Source organism: Sciurus carolinensis, chromosome X, assembly GCF_902686445.1.
Source record: "Sciurus carolinensis chromosome X, mSciCar1.2, whole genome shotgun sequence".
NCBI classification, from domain to species: domain Eukaryota; kingdom Metazoa; phylum Chordata; class Mammalia; order Rodentia; family Sciuridae; genus Sciurus; species Sciurus carolinensis.
The window spans coordinates 48606495-48622746 of NC_062232.1; the positions used below are offsets into that span (position 1 = coordinate 48606495).

General features: G+C 39.1%; 1 protein-coding gene across 4 annotated transcripts in view; it reads right to left on the reverse strand.

The window, feature by feature from the left end:
* Zc4h2 (zinc finger C4H2-type containing) overlaps positions 1–16252 on the reverse strand; it is a 99111-nt gene that overhangs the window by 25113 nt on the left and 57746 nt on the right. Inside the window, exon 1 of one of the 4 annotated variants that reach the window (XM_047536188.1) lies at positions 3599–3963. The exons of 1 other annotated variant lie outside the window; for it this stretch is intronic. In XM_047536188.1, the coding sequence (XP_047392144.1) occupies positions 3599–3651 (53 nt within the window). In that variant the 5' untranslated portion in view covers positions 3652–3963. Of the gene's footprint in view, positions 1–3435; positions 3489–3598; positions 3970–16252 lie in introns of those variants that run through there. 2 more of the 4 variants (XM_047536190.1, XM_047536191.1) reach the window with 2 other exon arrangements.

A 16252-nucleotide genomic window follows, 5' to 3' on the forward strand; every position in this document is an offset into this window, starting at 1 on the left:
CTGCTGTATATAAAATTGCCAAAAGCAATTTAATTCATTTTGGAACATATAATTTTGGAATCATATCTCCTTGGCTGATTAACCCTGTTTTTATATATAGTATCCCTACCTCTCTCTGGGATTTTTTCTTTTATTCTGATATCTGTTTTCTTTGATAATAAGTCAGCCACTTCTATTTTCTTTTGATTAATTTTTTCATGGTATCATCCCTTATTCTTTTAATCTGTCTACCTATGTCATGATTTTTGAAGTGAGTTGGTTTATTGACAGCATATAATTATTTTTTTAAAATCCACTCTGCCAATCTTTCCTTTAATTGGTCTATTTACATCATGTGCATTTACCATAATTATTGATATGTTAAAGTAAATCTGCCTTTTTATTTTTGTATTGTTTGTTTCCTTTCTTCTTTGTTTCTGTTTCCTTTGTTCTGCTTTGCTTTGGAAAATTACACATTTTTTTTCAGAACTCTATTAAGTTTTTTTTATTGTTTTTATTTGCATCTTTCTGTATAGCTTTTTAATGTTTGCTTTCAGTACTACATTATATATACAAAATTTATCACTATCTTCAACCTTAACATTTTACCAGCTTCAGTACATAAAGATTTTCTCCTTTTTATGCCTTTTCATTATCCCCTGCTCATAATTGTCATACATATTTCCTCTATATACACTGTGTTCCCATTAGGTAATTTTTAAAATTACCCTTCAATCATGAAACATAAATAAGAAACCTGAAAATTAAAAGGGAATTATGCCATATTTACCTATGTTTTTGCTTACTGTGTTTGGTCTTCCTTCCTTGGTTCCTTTTTTTGTTTTGCAAACTTTTATCCATTTTTATGATAGATTTGCTGAAAAACTCCCCTAACTGTCCTTCATCTGAGAATGTCCTGATTACACCTTCATTCAAGATGGATAATATCATTGGTCATAACATTCTGGGTTAACATTTCTTTTCCTTCAACACTTGAAAAATGTGCCACTTGCTGCTAGAACCTTGTCATTTTCTGATCAGAAATTTGTCATTCTATTTTTTTTCCTTTAGGTATAAGTAAGGTATTGTTTCTCCTAAGACTCTTCCCTTGAAGAGTTTTTTTCTTTCCTCTTTCTTCTTTTTTAGAAGGTTGATTACAGTGTATATTAGACTGGATTTCTTTTTGTTGATTCTGTTTGTGTTTGCTCCCCTTCTTGAATTTGCAGGTTGTTATCGCTTACTTTGGGATATTTTAGCCATTTTTTCTTCAAGTTCTTTACCAATCCTGTTCCTTTTCTCCTCTTCTACTGGGAATCTGTTGGCATCCATGTTAACGTTTCTATGACAGTCTGGCAGACATTTGTATTGTATTATGTTTAAGCAGTCTGATATTTTTCCTCTCTTCTCCACCTTGCTATTGAGCCCATTCACCAAGTTTTTAGAGTGTTGTATTTTTCAGTTCTAATATTTTTGCTTCTTTGTTTTATTTTTTTGTTGTTGTTGAGACTCTCTACATATTTTCTGTGATTTTTCTATTTAATCATTTGTTTCAAGTCTGTTGTAATTGCTCATTGAAACATTTTTATGATCTGTATTTTAAAAATCCTTCTCAGATACATCTAAGACCTGTGCCATGTCAGTATTGGTATCTGTATATTTTCCCTTCTCACTAAAGATGATATCTTGGTATGGTAAGTGGTTTTTCATTACAATTCGGACAATCTGGGTCTTACTTAAAACTTTTGACTTAGCAGGCTTCCTCTGACATCCCTTTCATGGAAGTTCAACAGAAGTCCAGTTTCTCCATTAGGTGTCTTTTGACACCCAGGTTGGATTATCTTTGTAACTGCTGATTAGGGGCAGGAGTTCAGCCTTCTCTCTAAACCTCTGTTGATCCCATCCTAGCTGGGTGGAGGAAAAACTCCTTGTTAGCCCTTGAGGGTAGAAATCATGGCTCCCCGGGTGTTCTCCCCTCATCATCATCTGTTTTCACTGTGGTATGGTCCTTCTCTAGGGATAAGATGCCTCTCCCTCCCTATCTCCTGATGCTTTTATAGAAAAAAATTGCAGCATGACCCTCCCTCCACCTTCCAACCCTTCTGTGGGTGACAGTAGGCAGAACAGGACCTCTGTAGGCAAACTTGAGTTCCTGTCAAAATGTAGCATTTTCAAGGGGCATGGTAGCACATGCCTGTAATCCCAGCTACTTGAGAGGCTGGGGCAGAAAGAGTCCAAGATTGAGGCCAACCTGGGCAACTAAGCAATACCATGTCTCAAAGTTTAAAAAGGGCTAGGGATGTAGCTCTGTTGTAGAGTGCTTGCCTTAGGATGTGTAAAGACTTGGGTTCAATTCCCAATATCACACAATAAAATGTGGCATTTTCAAGCTGTGTAGCTCTGGGAAACTCATTTAAATTTTCTGAGCCTCGTTTTTCACAGTTCTAAAGGAGGAATAGAAAGATCAGAGGACTGGGAGAAATGAATGAAAGTAGGTCAGAATGTATGGCACACCCAGATCTCAATAAATAATAATTTCCTTCCTTTCCCTCCCCTGCAGGAGAGATGTAACTTCTTCGGAGGAAGAGGGATGAATAGATCTCCCGAGGCACTCCCAGGGTTAAATCCCATGTTCTTATTTCTTAAAGAGACACATTTAACATCCTCCACCCCTTTTCACCATTTCTGAAAAACACTCCACAGAGACACGAAGACAACCCATCCCAGGCCACCCTCAGGGAGTGGGAGTCAAAGTACGGGCTAAGGTAGTGCAGGCAAAGCAAAGGAAAGTCTAGTGCTGGCCCACACAGTCAGCCCGCCAGTCACTGTTACGTTGCCAGGAAGGACAACACCATTGCCTTGCCAAAGCTGCCCCCGGAGTAACCGGGATGGTAGACTCTGGCTATTACCACTTTGTCAGCCCACCCTTCTCCTCTAACTTCTCAGAGTTACTGTCGTGATCTTTAGTGCAGCGCCCCGATCCGCAGTCCCATGGCTCCCATCCCCCTCGTAAGCGCGGGATAGGAAGAAAGTGGGAGGTGAGTAAAAGAAACCCAAATGCGCGCCATCCTCCCAGTCCCAGTCCGCTGGGATTCCTCTGCACCCTCAGCCAGGTGGCCACCAGCAGCTGCCAGGTGCGGTAGACCCTGCTATCAAAAGGCTTTCCTGAGCTCCAAGTCCTGAAGTTAAACCGGAGACTGGGGGAAGAAAATCTCGACAAAGAGCAAGACGCCAAAGACACCTTGAAGTCAACAAGTACTTAAAAAAAAAAAAAAATGGGTCTGTAAATGCCGACCCTGATCTCCAGCCCAAGAAGAATAAAGCTGTCTTGGGACCAGACCCTTGTGTCTCCATGTGTGCTTTCTCAGTCACATCTGGTAAAGGCGCTCCCTTTCTCTCTCCTCTTCTCTTCTTTTCTCTCTCCCTCACTCTCAGTTTCAACTATCCCCAGACACCCACCTCCTCCTTTCTCACCTCACCGGTGACGAATGCTCCCCTTTCCAGATCCCCTCTGCAAGTAGTCCAACAATAGATACTTTCCATATGTAAAAGCCAGGGATTGGGGCGGGGAGACGGGGAGCTCAAGGAGGGTGGAGTAGGGAATGCTGTACGTGCCACTTACCTGATCTCTTTAATGCTTTCCAATTTGCACATGATTTCTTGCTCATCTGCCATGCTTTTCACTCTCAATTTCACGTCCGGAGAAACGTACAAATACACCAGCCAAGGGATACAATGGATACAATGTAGCCACCTCCTCCGGGCTTGGGGCTCTGAGTCTGTGCGGTAGGGGCTTGGAGCAAGGCTGGGAGCTGTAGTCCGCAGCTCCAGGACCAGCCAGGCATCCCAGGGGCTTTCGGAACTACAACTCCCAGAAGGCCAAGCGACTCGTGCCTGTTTCTCTTCCTGCAGCCGCACTTTAAATCAGTTTGTCACAGATAATTATGTCAAAGGTTGTGAGAAGTGCAAGAGTATGGGGATATCTGTGTTACCCTGTGAGGAAGAATGGGATTAAAATTACCAAACGCAACTAGAAAAATGAGAGACACACCCATTCACACCCCCTCGAGGGACCCTCCTGCTTAAGCCACCGGCAAAATGTTACCTGGATTCCCTAATTACTCAAGTATTGGTCCAGGAGAGAAATCATGCAGGGGAATTAGAGGTCAGGTGCTCTAGTTGCTGCCTGGAGACTAGTAGATTTGGCATTCAAATGGAAGTGGAGCAGAGGTGGGGAAAGGAGGAACTGAGGTAGGGTTGCTACAGAAACTGAGGTAAATCAGGGTTGAGGAGGGAGATTTTTCCCTCCAGCTACGGGTCCATTCAATGGTTACTGAGCTCAGACTTATCAATTGTCAGTCAATGAAGAATGTACTGAAGGGAGGCACCGGGATAGGCAAAGATAAAAGCAGGTCCTGGCCTCTGAGAATCAGGAAAGACTGAAAAGTAACCCATTAATTACAGTGAGGTATCCTAATATATGGATAGATGTAAACTGTGCTGAAAAGATGTAAATAAGTCTCAAATGGTAACCAAGAATTTGCCAGACCCTAGAAGGGAATGGGCTTTCCAGGAAAAGGTACAATACATAAGGACAAGTGGTCCAGGGTGTCTGAAGCATAAGGTTCTTATGTGGGATGTGGAGGTGAGAAAGAGAAGTGGAAGATGAGAAGAGAGAGATTGGAGACAGTTTGTGAAGTACTTTGAATGTCAAACTAAAGAATTCAGATTTAGCCAGGTGCGGTGGTGCATGCCTGAAATCCCAGCAGCTCAGAAGGCTAAGGTAGGAGGATTGAGAGTTCAAAGTCAGCCTCAGCAAAAGCCAGGCTCTAAGAAACTCAATGAGACCCTGTCTCTAAATAAAATACAAAAAATAGGGCTGGGGATGTAGCCCAGTGGTCGGGTGCCCCTGAATACAATCACTGGTACTCACCTCCCCCCCCAAAATTAAGAATTAATCCTGTAGGCACACATGCATCCGTGCTTATTGTGTGCCAAACAATGTGGAATTACATTCAAATAATTTGGTGCTGGAAATTGAACTCAGGGCCTCATGCATGCTCAGCATTTGCTCTACCATTGAGATACATTATCAGCTCCTAAATCAAAATAATTTTAAAACCACAGAAGTGATAAGGTTTGAGGGATATCTTAGAGAGGTAACCTTGGAAGCGAGTTGGAAAATGATTAGAAGAGGCAAGAGGGAGTTAGTTACCCAAACACAGCCCCAGAGAGCTGAGAAGTGCACAAAAGGGGGAATGATTCACAGTTCCAACTAATGGTGAATCAGAACTCTGTCTGATTGAGCTTCACTTTTTCTGAGTGCTTTGAGCAAGCTGTCATTAAGATAGACCAAACACATTTGTGTCTTTGCACAGTGTCACTATTCATTGAATAACAATAAATTCACAGGCCACACCACTTTCATGGGGTGGCAGTTCACTAAATATTTGTGGGTGATCTCGTAGTCATAAGCCAGGCAGATGCAATGTTCTTTTATTCCACTCAGATCATAAATCACACTCAACACAATTTTATATGTGTGCATGTGTGTTACAGAAAGGCTAAGAAAGGGTTGAGGCAGATACATGGGTTTAGAAAAATGAACTGAGAGCAAAGCAAAGAGCAGATGAATGCAAAAGAGTCACAGCAGGTGGTCAGATAAGATTAAGAACCAAAAGAAGAAACTGTTCAGAGTGCAGAGCTGTCAAAGTGCAGGAACTTATTCTAGGTTCATCATGGAGGACAGTTTCAGAGTGTCAGCTTGGCGTGAGTCAGCTTGAGAAGTCAAATTGGAGAGAGTTGTGTGTGATCATCACAGGTAAAATAAACCACACTCTGCTGAGTCCTGAGTACAGAGATTCAGAAGTTTGTCACTGTGATGATTTTCCTGGGCAAGGCTCATGTTGAGTAGTGACCAGGTAATGGCGTCAGATACTGTGTCCAGTATCAAGGTGCTCCTCCTTTTACAGACCTTGAGTGAGAGGGTTGCTTCATGCAGTAGTCTGACATGTTTAATAAGCTCATGGCCCTGGTTTTTCTGATATGAATTTGATACACCCAAAGATACATGTGCTTCTGATTAATTCAGTAAGTTCACAGGTGGACATTTTTTTTTCAGTTATTTCTCAAGCAATCCTCATTCCTTTTATTAAGAAATAGCCTCTGGATTTCACAATCTCAGAGTAACACCTGCCAGTTCACTCATTTATCAAATATTTTCTGGAAAATTAGTATGTACCAGTCACTGGATTTGGTTTTGAAGAAACAAAGATATAATACAAATCCAAAGAGCTGACAGATCACTGGCATATACTCAGAAAGAATAGATAAGCAAGAGATATATTGCAAGATAACTAATAAGCTCTAGGCAAAATAATTAATTTGGAGTTTATATGGTCAGGTCCACTTTGATTTAAATAGTACTCTTTTTTTTTATTGTAAACAAATGGGATACATGTTGTTTCTCTGTCTGTACATGGCGTAAAGGCATACCATTTGTGTAATCATAAATTTACATAGGGTAATGGTGTTTGATTCATTCTGCCATTTTTTCCCTTCCCCCCACCCCTCCCACCCCTCCCCTCCATCTATACAGTCCTTCCTTCCTCCATTCCTGCCCCCCTCCCTAAACCCAACTCCAACCCCAACACTAACCCTTCCCACCCCCATTATGGGTCATCATCCACTTATTAGCGATATCATTCTTCCTTTGGTTTTTTGAGATTGGCTTATCTCACTTAGCATGATATTCTCCAGTTTCATCCATTTGCCTGCAAATGCCATAATTTTATCATTCTTTATGGCTGAGTAATATTCCATTTTATATATATACCACATTTTCTTTATCAATTCATCAATTGAAGGACATCTAGGTTGGTTCCACAATCTGGCTATTGTGAACTGAGCAGCTATGAACATTGATGTGGCTGTATCTCTGTAATATGCTGATTTTAAGTCCTTTGGGTATAGGCCAAGGAGTGGGATAGCTGGGTCAAATGGTGGTTCCATTCCAAGTTTTCTAAGGAATCTCCACACTGCTTTCCAGAGTGGCTGCACTAATTTGCAGCCCCACCAGCAATGTAAGAGTGTACCTTTCTCCCCACATCCTCGCCAATACCTGTTGTTGCTTGTATTCTTGATAATCGCCATTCTAATTGGGGTGAGATGGAATCTTAGGGTGGTTTTGATTTGCATTTCTCTTATTACTAGAGATGTTGAACATTTTTCCATATGTTTGTTGATTGCTTGTAGATCTTCTTCTGTGAAGTGTCTATTCAATTCTTTAGCCCATTTGTCAATTGGATTATTTACATTGTTGGTGTAGAGTTTTTTGAGTTCTTTATAGATTCTGGAGATTAGCGCTCTATCTGAAGTATGATTGGCAAAGATTTTCTCCCACTCTGTAGACTCTTTCTTCGCATTGCTGATAGTTTCCTTTGCTGAGAGAAAGCTTTTTAGTTTGAATCTATCCCAGTTATTAATTCTTGCTTTTATTTCTTGTGCTATGGGAGTCCTGTTGAGGAAGTCTGGTTCTAAGCCGACATGTTGAAGCTCTGGACCTACATTTTCTTCTATAAGATGCAAGGTCTCTGGTCTGATTCCGAGATCCTTAATCCATTTTGAGTTTAGTTTCGTGCATGGTGAGAGATATGGGTTTAGTTTCATTCTGTTGCATATGGATTTCCAATTCTCCCAGCACCATTTGTTGAAGAGGCTATCTTTTCTCCATTGCATATTTTTGGCCCCTTTGTCTAGTATGAGAAAATTGTATTTATTTGGGTTTGTGTCCATGTCCTCTATTCTGTACCATTGATCCACCTTTCTATTTTGGTACCAATACCATGCCGTTTTTGTTACTATTGCTTTGTAGTAGAGTTGAAGATCTGGTATTGCGATAACCCCTGCTTCACTCTTTCTGCCAAGGATTGCTTTAGCTATTCTGGGTTTTTTATTCTTCCAGATGAATTTCATAATTGCTTGCTCTATTTCTGTAAGGTACATCATTGGGATTTTAATTGGAATTGCATTGAATCTGTATAGCACTTTTGGTAGTATGGCCATTTTGACAATATTAATTCTGCCTATCCAAGAACATGGGAGATCTTTCCATCTTCTAAGGTTTTCTTTAATTTCTTTCTTTAGTGTTCTGTAGTTCTCATTGTAGAGGTCTTTCACCTCTTTTGTGAGATTGATTCCCAAATACTTTATTTTTTTCAAAGCTATTGTGAATGGGGTAGTTTTCCTAATTTCTCTTTCTGAAGATTCATCACTTATGTATAAAAATGCCTTAGATTTATGTGCATTGATCTTATATCCCGCTACTTTACTGAATTCACTTATGAGTTCTAAAAGTTTTCTGGTGGAATTTTCTGGTTCCTCTAAGTATACAATCATATCATCAGCAAATAGGGATAGTTTGAGTTCTTCTTTTCCTATTCGTATCCCTTTAATTTCTTTGGTCTGTCTAATTGCTCTGGCTAGAGTTTCAAGGACGATATTGAATAGAAGTGGTGAAAGAGGGCATCCCTGCCTTGTTCCAGTTTTTAGAGGGAATGCTTTCAGTTTTTCACCATTTAGAATGATATTAGCCCTGGGTTTAGTGTAGATGGCCTTTACAATGTTAAGGAATGTTCCCACTATCCCTATTTTTTCTAGTGTTTTGAGCATGAAGGGGTGCTGTATTTTATCAAATGCTTTTTCTGCATCTATCGAAATAATCATGTGATTCTTGACTTTAAGTCTATTGATATGGTGAATGACATTTATTGATTTCCTGATGTTGAACCAACCTTGCATCCCTGGGATGAAACCCACTTGATCATGGTGCACTATCTTTTTAATATGTTTTTGTATGCGATTTGCTAAAATTTTGTTGAGAATTTCTGCATCGATGTTCATTAAGGATATTGGTCTGAAATTTTCTTTCCTTGATGTGTCTCTGTCTGGTTTAGGAATCAGGGTAACATTGGCTTCATAGAATGAGTTTGGGAGAGTTCCCTCCTCTTCTATTTTCTGGAATACTTTGAGAAGTATTGGAATGAGCTCTTCTTTAAAAGTTTTGTAGAACTCGGCTGAGAACCCATCTGGTCCTGGACTTTTCTTTGTCGGAAGGCTTTTGATGACTTCTTCAATTTCATTACTTGAAATTGGTCTATTTAAATTGTGTATGTCCTCCTCGTTCAGTTTAGGCAATTCATATGTCTCTAGAAACCTGTTGATGTCTTCGAAATTTTCTATTTTGTTGGAGTATAGATTTTCAAAATAGCTTCTAATTATGTTTTGTATTTCAGTCGTGTCTGTTGTGATATTTCCTTGTTCATTCCGAATTTTAGTGATTTGGGTTTTCTCTCGTCTTCTCTTTGTTAGTGTGTCTAAAGGTTTATCAATTTTGTTTATTTTTTCGAAGAACCAACTATTTATTTTGTCAATTTTTTGTATTGTTTCTTTCGTTTCAATTTCATTGATTTCAGCTCTCAGTTTAACTATTTCCTGTCTTCTACTACTTTTGGTGTTGGTCTGTTCTTCTTTTTCTAGAGCTTTGAGCCGTAGTGTTAGGTCATTTATTTTTTGAGTTTTACTTCTTTTATTAAATGCGCTCCATGAAATAAATCTTCCTCTAAGTACTGCTTTCATAGTGTCCCAGAGATTTTGATATGATGTTTCTTTGTTCTCATTTACCTCTAAGAATTTTTTAATTTCCTTCCTAATATCTTATGTTATCCATTCATCATATAGTAGCATACTGTTTAATCTCCAGGTGTTGGAGTAGTTTCTGTTTTTTACTCTTTCATTAATTTGTAACTTCAATCCATTATGATCTGATAGAATACAAGGTAGTGTCTCTATCTTCTTGTATTTGCTGACATTAGCTTTGTGGCATAATATATGGTCTATTTTAGAGAAGGATCCATGTGCTGCTGAGAAGAAAGTGTATTCGCTCTTGGTTGGATGGTATATTCTATAAATGTCTGTTAAGTCTAAATTATTGATTGTGTTATTGAGATCTATGGTTTCTTTGTTCAATTTTTGTTTGGAAGATCTGTCCAGTGGTGAAAGAGGCGTGTTAAAATCACCTAGTATTATTGTGTTATGGTCTATTTGGTTTCTAAAATTGAGAAGGATTTGTTTAACATACATGGATGAGCCACTGTTTGGGGCATAGATGTTTATGATTGTTATATCTTGCTGATTTATGGTTCCCTTAAGCAGTATGAAATGTCCTTCTTTATCCCTTCTGACTAACATTGGCTTGAAGTCCACATTATCTGAAATGAGGATGGATACTCCAGCTTTTTTGCTGAGTCCATGTGCATGGTATGTTTTTCCCCATCCTTTCACCTTTAGTCTATGGGTATCTCTTTCTATGAGGTGAGTCTCTTGCAGGCAACATATTGTTGGATCTTTCTTTTTAATCCAATCTGCCAGTCTATGTCTTTTGATTGATGAATTCAGGCCATTAACATTCAGGGTTATTATTGAGATATGATTTGTATTCCCGGTCATTTGGTTCATATTTAAAATTTTTGACACATCTTGGTTCCTCCTTTATTTGACAGTTGCTTTAGGATAATTCCTCCCTTTGCTGATTTGCTTCTTTGTTTTTTATCTCTTCCTCATGAAATATTTTGCTGAGAATGTTCTGTAATGCTGGCTTTCTTTTTGTAAATTCTTTTAGCTTTTGTTTATCATGGAATGATTTTAATTCATCGTCAAATTTGAAGGTAAGTTTTGCTGGTTATAAGATTCTTGGTTGGCATCCATTTTCTTTCAGAGCTTGAAAAATGTTGTTCCAGGCCCTTCTAGCTTTTAGGGTCTGGATTGAAAAATCTGCTGATATCCGTATTGGCTTCCCCCTGAATGTAATTTGGTTCTTTTCTCTCACAGCCTTTAAAATTCTGTCTTTATTTTGTATGTTAGGTATTTTCATTATAATGTGCCTTGGTGTGGGTCTGTTGTAAATTTGTGTATTTGGAGTCCTATAAGCCTCTTGGACTTGATTTTCCATTTCATTCTTCAGATTTGGGAAACTTTCTGATATTATTTCATTGAATAGATTGTTCATTCCTTTGGTTTGTTTCTCTAAGCCTTCCTCAATCCCAATAATTCTCAAATTTGGCCTTTTCATGATATCCCATAGTTCTTGGAGATTCTGTTCATGATTTCTCACCATCTTCTCTGTTTGTTCAACTTTGTTTTCGAGGTTAAATATTTTGTCTTCAATATCTGAAGTTCTGTCTTCCAGCTGTTCTATCCTATTGATTATGCTTTCTATGGAGTTCTTAATTTGGTTTATTGTTTCCTTCATTTCAAGGATTTCTGTTTGGTTTTTTTTCAGTATCTCTAACTCTTTATTGAAATGATCTTTTGCTTCCTGAATTTGCTTTGTTAACTGTCGATTGGTGCGATCGTTCAATGCCTGCATTTGCTCTTTCATCTCATCATTTGCTTCCCTAATCATTTTAATTATGTACATTCTGAACTCCCTTTCTGTCATTTCTTCTGCCATGCTGTCGTTGGATTTTATTGATGTAACATCTAGATTTGTTTGGGGCATTTTCTTCCCTTGTTTTCTCATATTGTTCAGGAATCAGTGGGTCATTAAGATATTGCAGATTTCCTCTATCAACTTATAATGTCCCTGAAGATTGCTAGTATATCCCCTCTTATCCTTCAGTAGCCTGAAGTCTTGGAGGAAGTTGATAATGCAGAGCTCCATGAAGAAGCTGCCTCTCTAGGGGTGGTGACCCTCAGGTGGGGTATATTCCCTGCTAGTGGGCAGAGGTGCCTCCACTTGTTGACCAATGGTCATCCAATGGGGAACTAGGCTGCGGACTGAGGCAAGGCCTGTTTGTGCCTGTGTCTCTGGTTTTACCGTCCCTGTGGGAAAACCTCACCCGGCAGGGAAGACTCACCCGGTGGGGACGTCTCGCTGGTCAGTTCCCCTCCTACAGGTTCCCCTCAATCTACAACTACTGCGTGGGCTGTTCTGTCTTCATCTGCAACGTTCCCAGGGGCCTGGACCTACCTCCTGGGTCTGGGAGCCTCACCCTTTGCAGGCGAGTCTCCTTAGGCTGCCTCTCCCAGAGAATCTGCCCACAGCCCTGGAAACTTCGCTCCGCCCCTAGGCGTGTCTCTGTGCGGCTCTTCCAGCAAGAAGGCACCTAGCTCCTGGGACCCTGCTCTGCACCAATCGCCTGGCTATGCAGCCCCTCCTCTGAGCCACCACCTGGAGCCCCATACAATAGCTCCGAGACCCAGAGACCCGCCACACACCTCCTCCTCTGAACTAAATAGTACTCTTTATAAAGAAATAAAAGAGAGATCTGATTCATAATGACATGATTAGAAAGAGTCAGAACTATACCTAGAATTTACCTTGACTAAGAGAACAGAATTGGTGTGAGGATATAGCTCAGTGGTAGCGTGCTTGCCTAGGCAAGTACAAGGCCCTGGATTCAATCCCCAACACCACATACACAGGAGAGAAAGAGCATACAGGAGAACAGAACTGCATTAAGTCTCCCAATGCATAAGCATCCCGGAAGCTTATACATATCCATTCACTAACAATTTACTTCCAACTAGAAATTACTTATAGGGCAATTAATCTTTCTTTCTTTTATTAAATTTATTTTTATTTTAAAAAATGGGATACATGTTGTTTCTCTGTTTGTACATGGAGTAAAGGCATACCATTTGTGTAATCATACATTTACATAGGGTAATGTTGTTGGATTCATTCAGTTATATTTTTAGCACAATTAATTTTTACCATTTTGTGATTTATGGTTGTACTGGGCAGATGCTGGTTGTTTACTTGTACAAACAAGATGGAAGGTCATTCCACCTTGGCACTTAAACTCAAAACGAAGTCGCTTATGGCAAATTAGTGCTTTATAAAATGAGGTAACATGGGTTTAGTAATATAGGAAAACAAATGTTCTATACATCACGGATAATCTGAGAACACAGCCTGTTCTCCACATTGATTCTCAGTTTTCTCATCTAAAAGAAAATGAACCTAATGAACCCCACTTCAAAAACTAGTTTTGAGATGGCAGTGAGATCATCCCCATGATGTTGCTGAATACAGAATATGATATTTTTAGAAGCTTCAGACTAGTGGGTGGACTATGAATCTCAAGCCATTCTAGATGTCCACATGATTTATATCTTCTCTAGGGAAAGAACTGAAGCATTTCTCTTTTCTGTACTCCAGATTTAATGTTTCATAACAGGAAATTCTTCCTGGTATCTAGCCCAACATTTTTTTGAGAGTATTGAAGGTCCTTATCTAGATGGCATTTAAGGATCACTGAACTGGTTGCTCACAAAACCTGTGGGCCTAGAACCATGAACTGGCCCCACAATGTCCTATAATAGAAAGGGAAGAGGAAGAAGTCATATATGAACCTGGCATGTACTTGCTGCTATGCTGAGAGCTATGTGCATAGTTTATCATTTCATCTTCAAAATCACCATGAAGGGGACAAACAAATGCAGTGTTTTGTTTTTGTTTTTTGGGTTTGCTTGTTTGTTTGTTTTTTGGTATTGGGGATTGAACCTAGAGGCACTTAACCACTGAGCTACATCCCCAGCCCTTTTCGTTTTGTTTTTGATTTTGAGACAGGGTCTTCCTAAATTGCTTAGGGCCTGCTAATTGGCTCAGACTGACCTAAAACTTGTGATTCCTCCTGAGTGCTGGGATTCCAGGCATGCTTGACCAACCCTGGCTGATGCATTCTTTTTAGAAAGATAGAAAATTGACTCTGATAGGAAATGTAAGTTTGTCAGGGCCTCACACTAAGTTACAAAGCAACAGCCTGAGTTCAATTTGGACTCATACCTGCAGATTGATGAAGGGAATGTGTGTGAAAAAAATATAGAGATCAAAAGTAAAATGGGGTCCTAGATGAACATAAAGTGCTTTGAAAAGTGAGTAAACTGTTTCGGGGGGAATTTGACAGTATGTATGGGGATGTGTGGGAAGCAGTTTAGGAATGATCTTTTTCCCCACCACCCAATTCCTTTAACAATCTTTATCTTTTATAATGTCTACATGTCTGGTAAAGGGTCTAGATGTGATAATATATCTATTTAAATTAAATATAATGTGGGCTAATGATCTGATTTTCACAGTAAATTTGGCAAATATATTTTAAGCCTCACTAATTTTCTGTTTCTCACATGAGGAAATTGAGGCCAAGAAAGGCAAAGGATTTATTCAATGTCACTCACCTTGGCTGACATAAAAAGAGAATCCCTGTCTCATGGGCTGTTCCTATGGCTTCACACAGCCTATATCAAGCTGCTACAGCTCCCATGGATTTTGAATGCCTCTATTATTTCAGCTAGTTGGTGCACTTAATACAGGATTCTTTCAGAGGGCAAAGCATGCTCTGTGCTTCCAATCCAAGGACATTACAGGGAGATGCTGTTAATCTGGGAGAAGAGGCCTGGAACTTGGATGAAGGTTCATGCCATTTGTAACAATTAATATGTCCAATTAAAGAAAGAATGATAAGCCTCTTAACTTCTGTGGATTTTCCTTGGCTCTTTGACCTCTTTAGGAAAAGTTGTCTCACCTATTCCTTGCTGTGTTGTAAGAAACCAGGCTAGCAAGGAGAAGGAAAAAAATGTCACAGAGGACAAGGGGAAAAGTAGGAAACCATAGCCTTCTGCACCTTTCGAAGTAGCACTTGAAGATGTCTCAACATCAAGCCGGTGGCTTTCCCATATTAAATATTCAGTTCTCTATTGATCAGAAATCTGTAATGGATGAAACAATATTTAGGAACTGTGGCAGCAGTGAGTTCTAATATATAATTTCATTAGAAAAATTGATTTGAGGTAGCAGGAATTTAAAAATATATCTTAGTTATATTAGGGACACATCATTACTGCTAAGAAATGAGTAAGGAAGGCAGGTGTGTTGAGGTGAATGCCATAAAATACAAGAAATTAAGCCAATCTATTTTTGACATGTTTATGCTTTCAAGAAATAGATCAAGATTTAAAAGAGGACACCAGAATGTTTGAATGCACAGTTTGTCTCTATGCTTCAATAGTGAACTGACCTTTGAGAGGAGGCAGACATAACAACAGCCTTTGTTCTGAATTGCCTTTCAAAAACTAGTGTGACAAAACTGAACTCAAAATGAGTAAAGGACCTGGGCATCAAACCAGAGACCCTGCACTTACTAGAAGAAAAGGTAGGCCCAACACTACATCTTGTCAACTTAGGAACTGACTTCCTCAACAAGACTCCTAAAGTGCAGGAAGTACAATCCAGAATCAATAAATGGGATGGTGTCAAAGTAAAAAGCTTCTTCACTGCAAAGGAAACAATCAAGAATGTGAACAGAAAGCCTAGAGAATGGGAGAAAATCCTCACCACCTGCACCTCAGAACATTAATCTCCAGGTTATACAAAGAACTCAAAACACTTAACACCAAAAAAAAATAATAATAAAATAAAAAACAATAACCCAATCAATATATGGGCAAAGGAACTGAACAGGCACTTCATAGAAGAAATACAAATAGTCAAAAATATATGAAAAAATGTTCAACATCTCTAGAAATTAAAATTAAAATTACACTGAGATTTCATCTCACTCCAGTCAGAATGGTGATTATAAAGAATACAATTAATAAATGTTGGCAAGAATGTGGGGAGAAAGGTACTCTTATACATTGCTGGTGGACCTGCAGATCGGTGCAACCACTATGGAAAAAAGTATGGAGATTCCTTGGAAAATTTGGAATGGAACCACAATTTGATTATCCCACTTCTCAGACTACACCCAAAGGACTTAAAATCAGCATACTGCAGTGATGCAGCCACATCAATATTTATAGCAGCTCAATTCACAGTAGCTAAGCTATGGAACAAACTTAGGTGTCCTTAAATAGATGAATGGATAAAGAAAAAAATGTAGTATATACACACAATTGAATATTACTGAGCCAAAAAGAACAATGAAATCATGGTATTTGCTGGTAAATGGATGGAACTGGAGAATATCTTGCTAAGTGAAATAAACCAATCCCCAAAAAACAAAGGCCAAATATTTTCTCTGATAAACATTGTGTTTATCACAATGTGGATGCTAACCCATAATAAGAGAGGATAGGGAAGGGAAGAATAGAAGTTGATTGGATTAGACAAAGGGAAATGAAGACAAGGGAGGGGGGATGGGAATAGGAAGGACAGAAGAATTAATTATACATAACTTTCCTAACCTTGTATTTGAATAAATGACCAGGATAA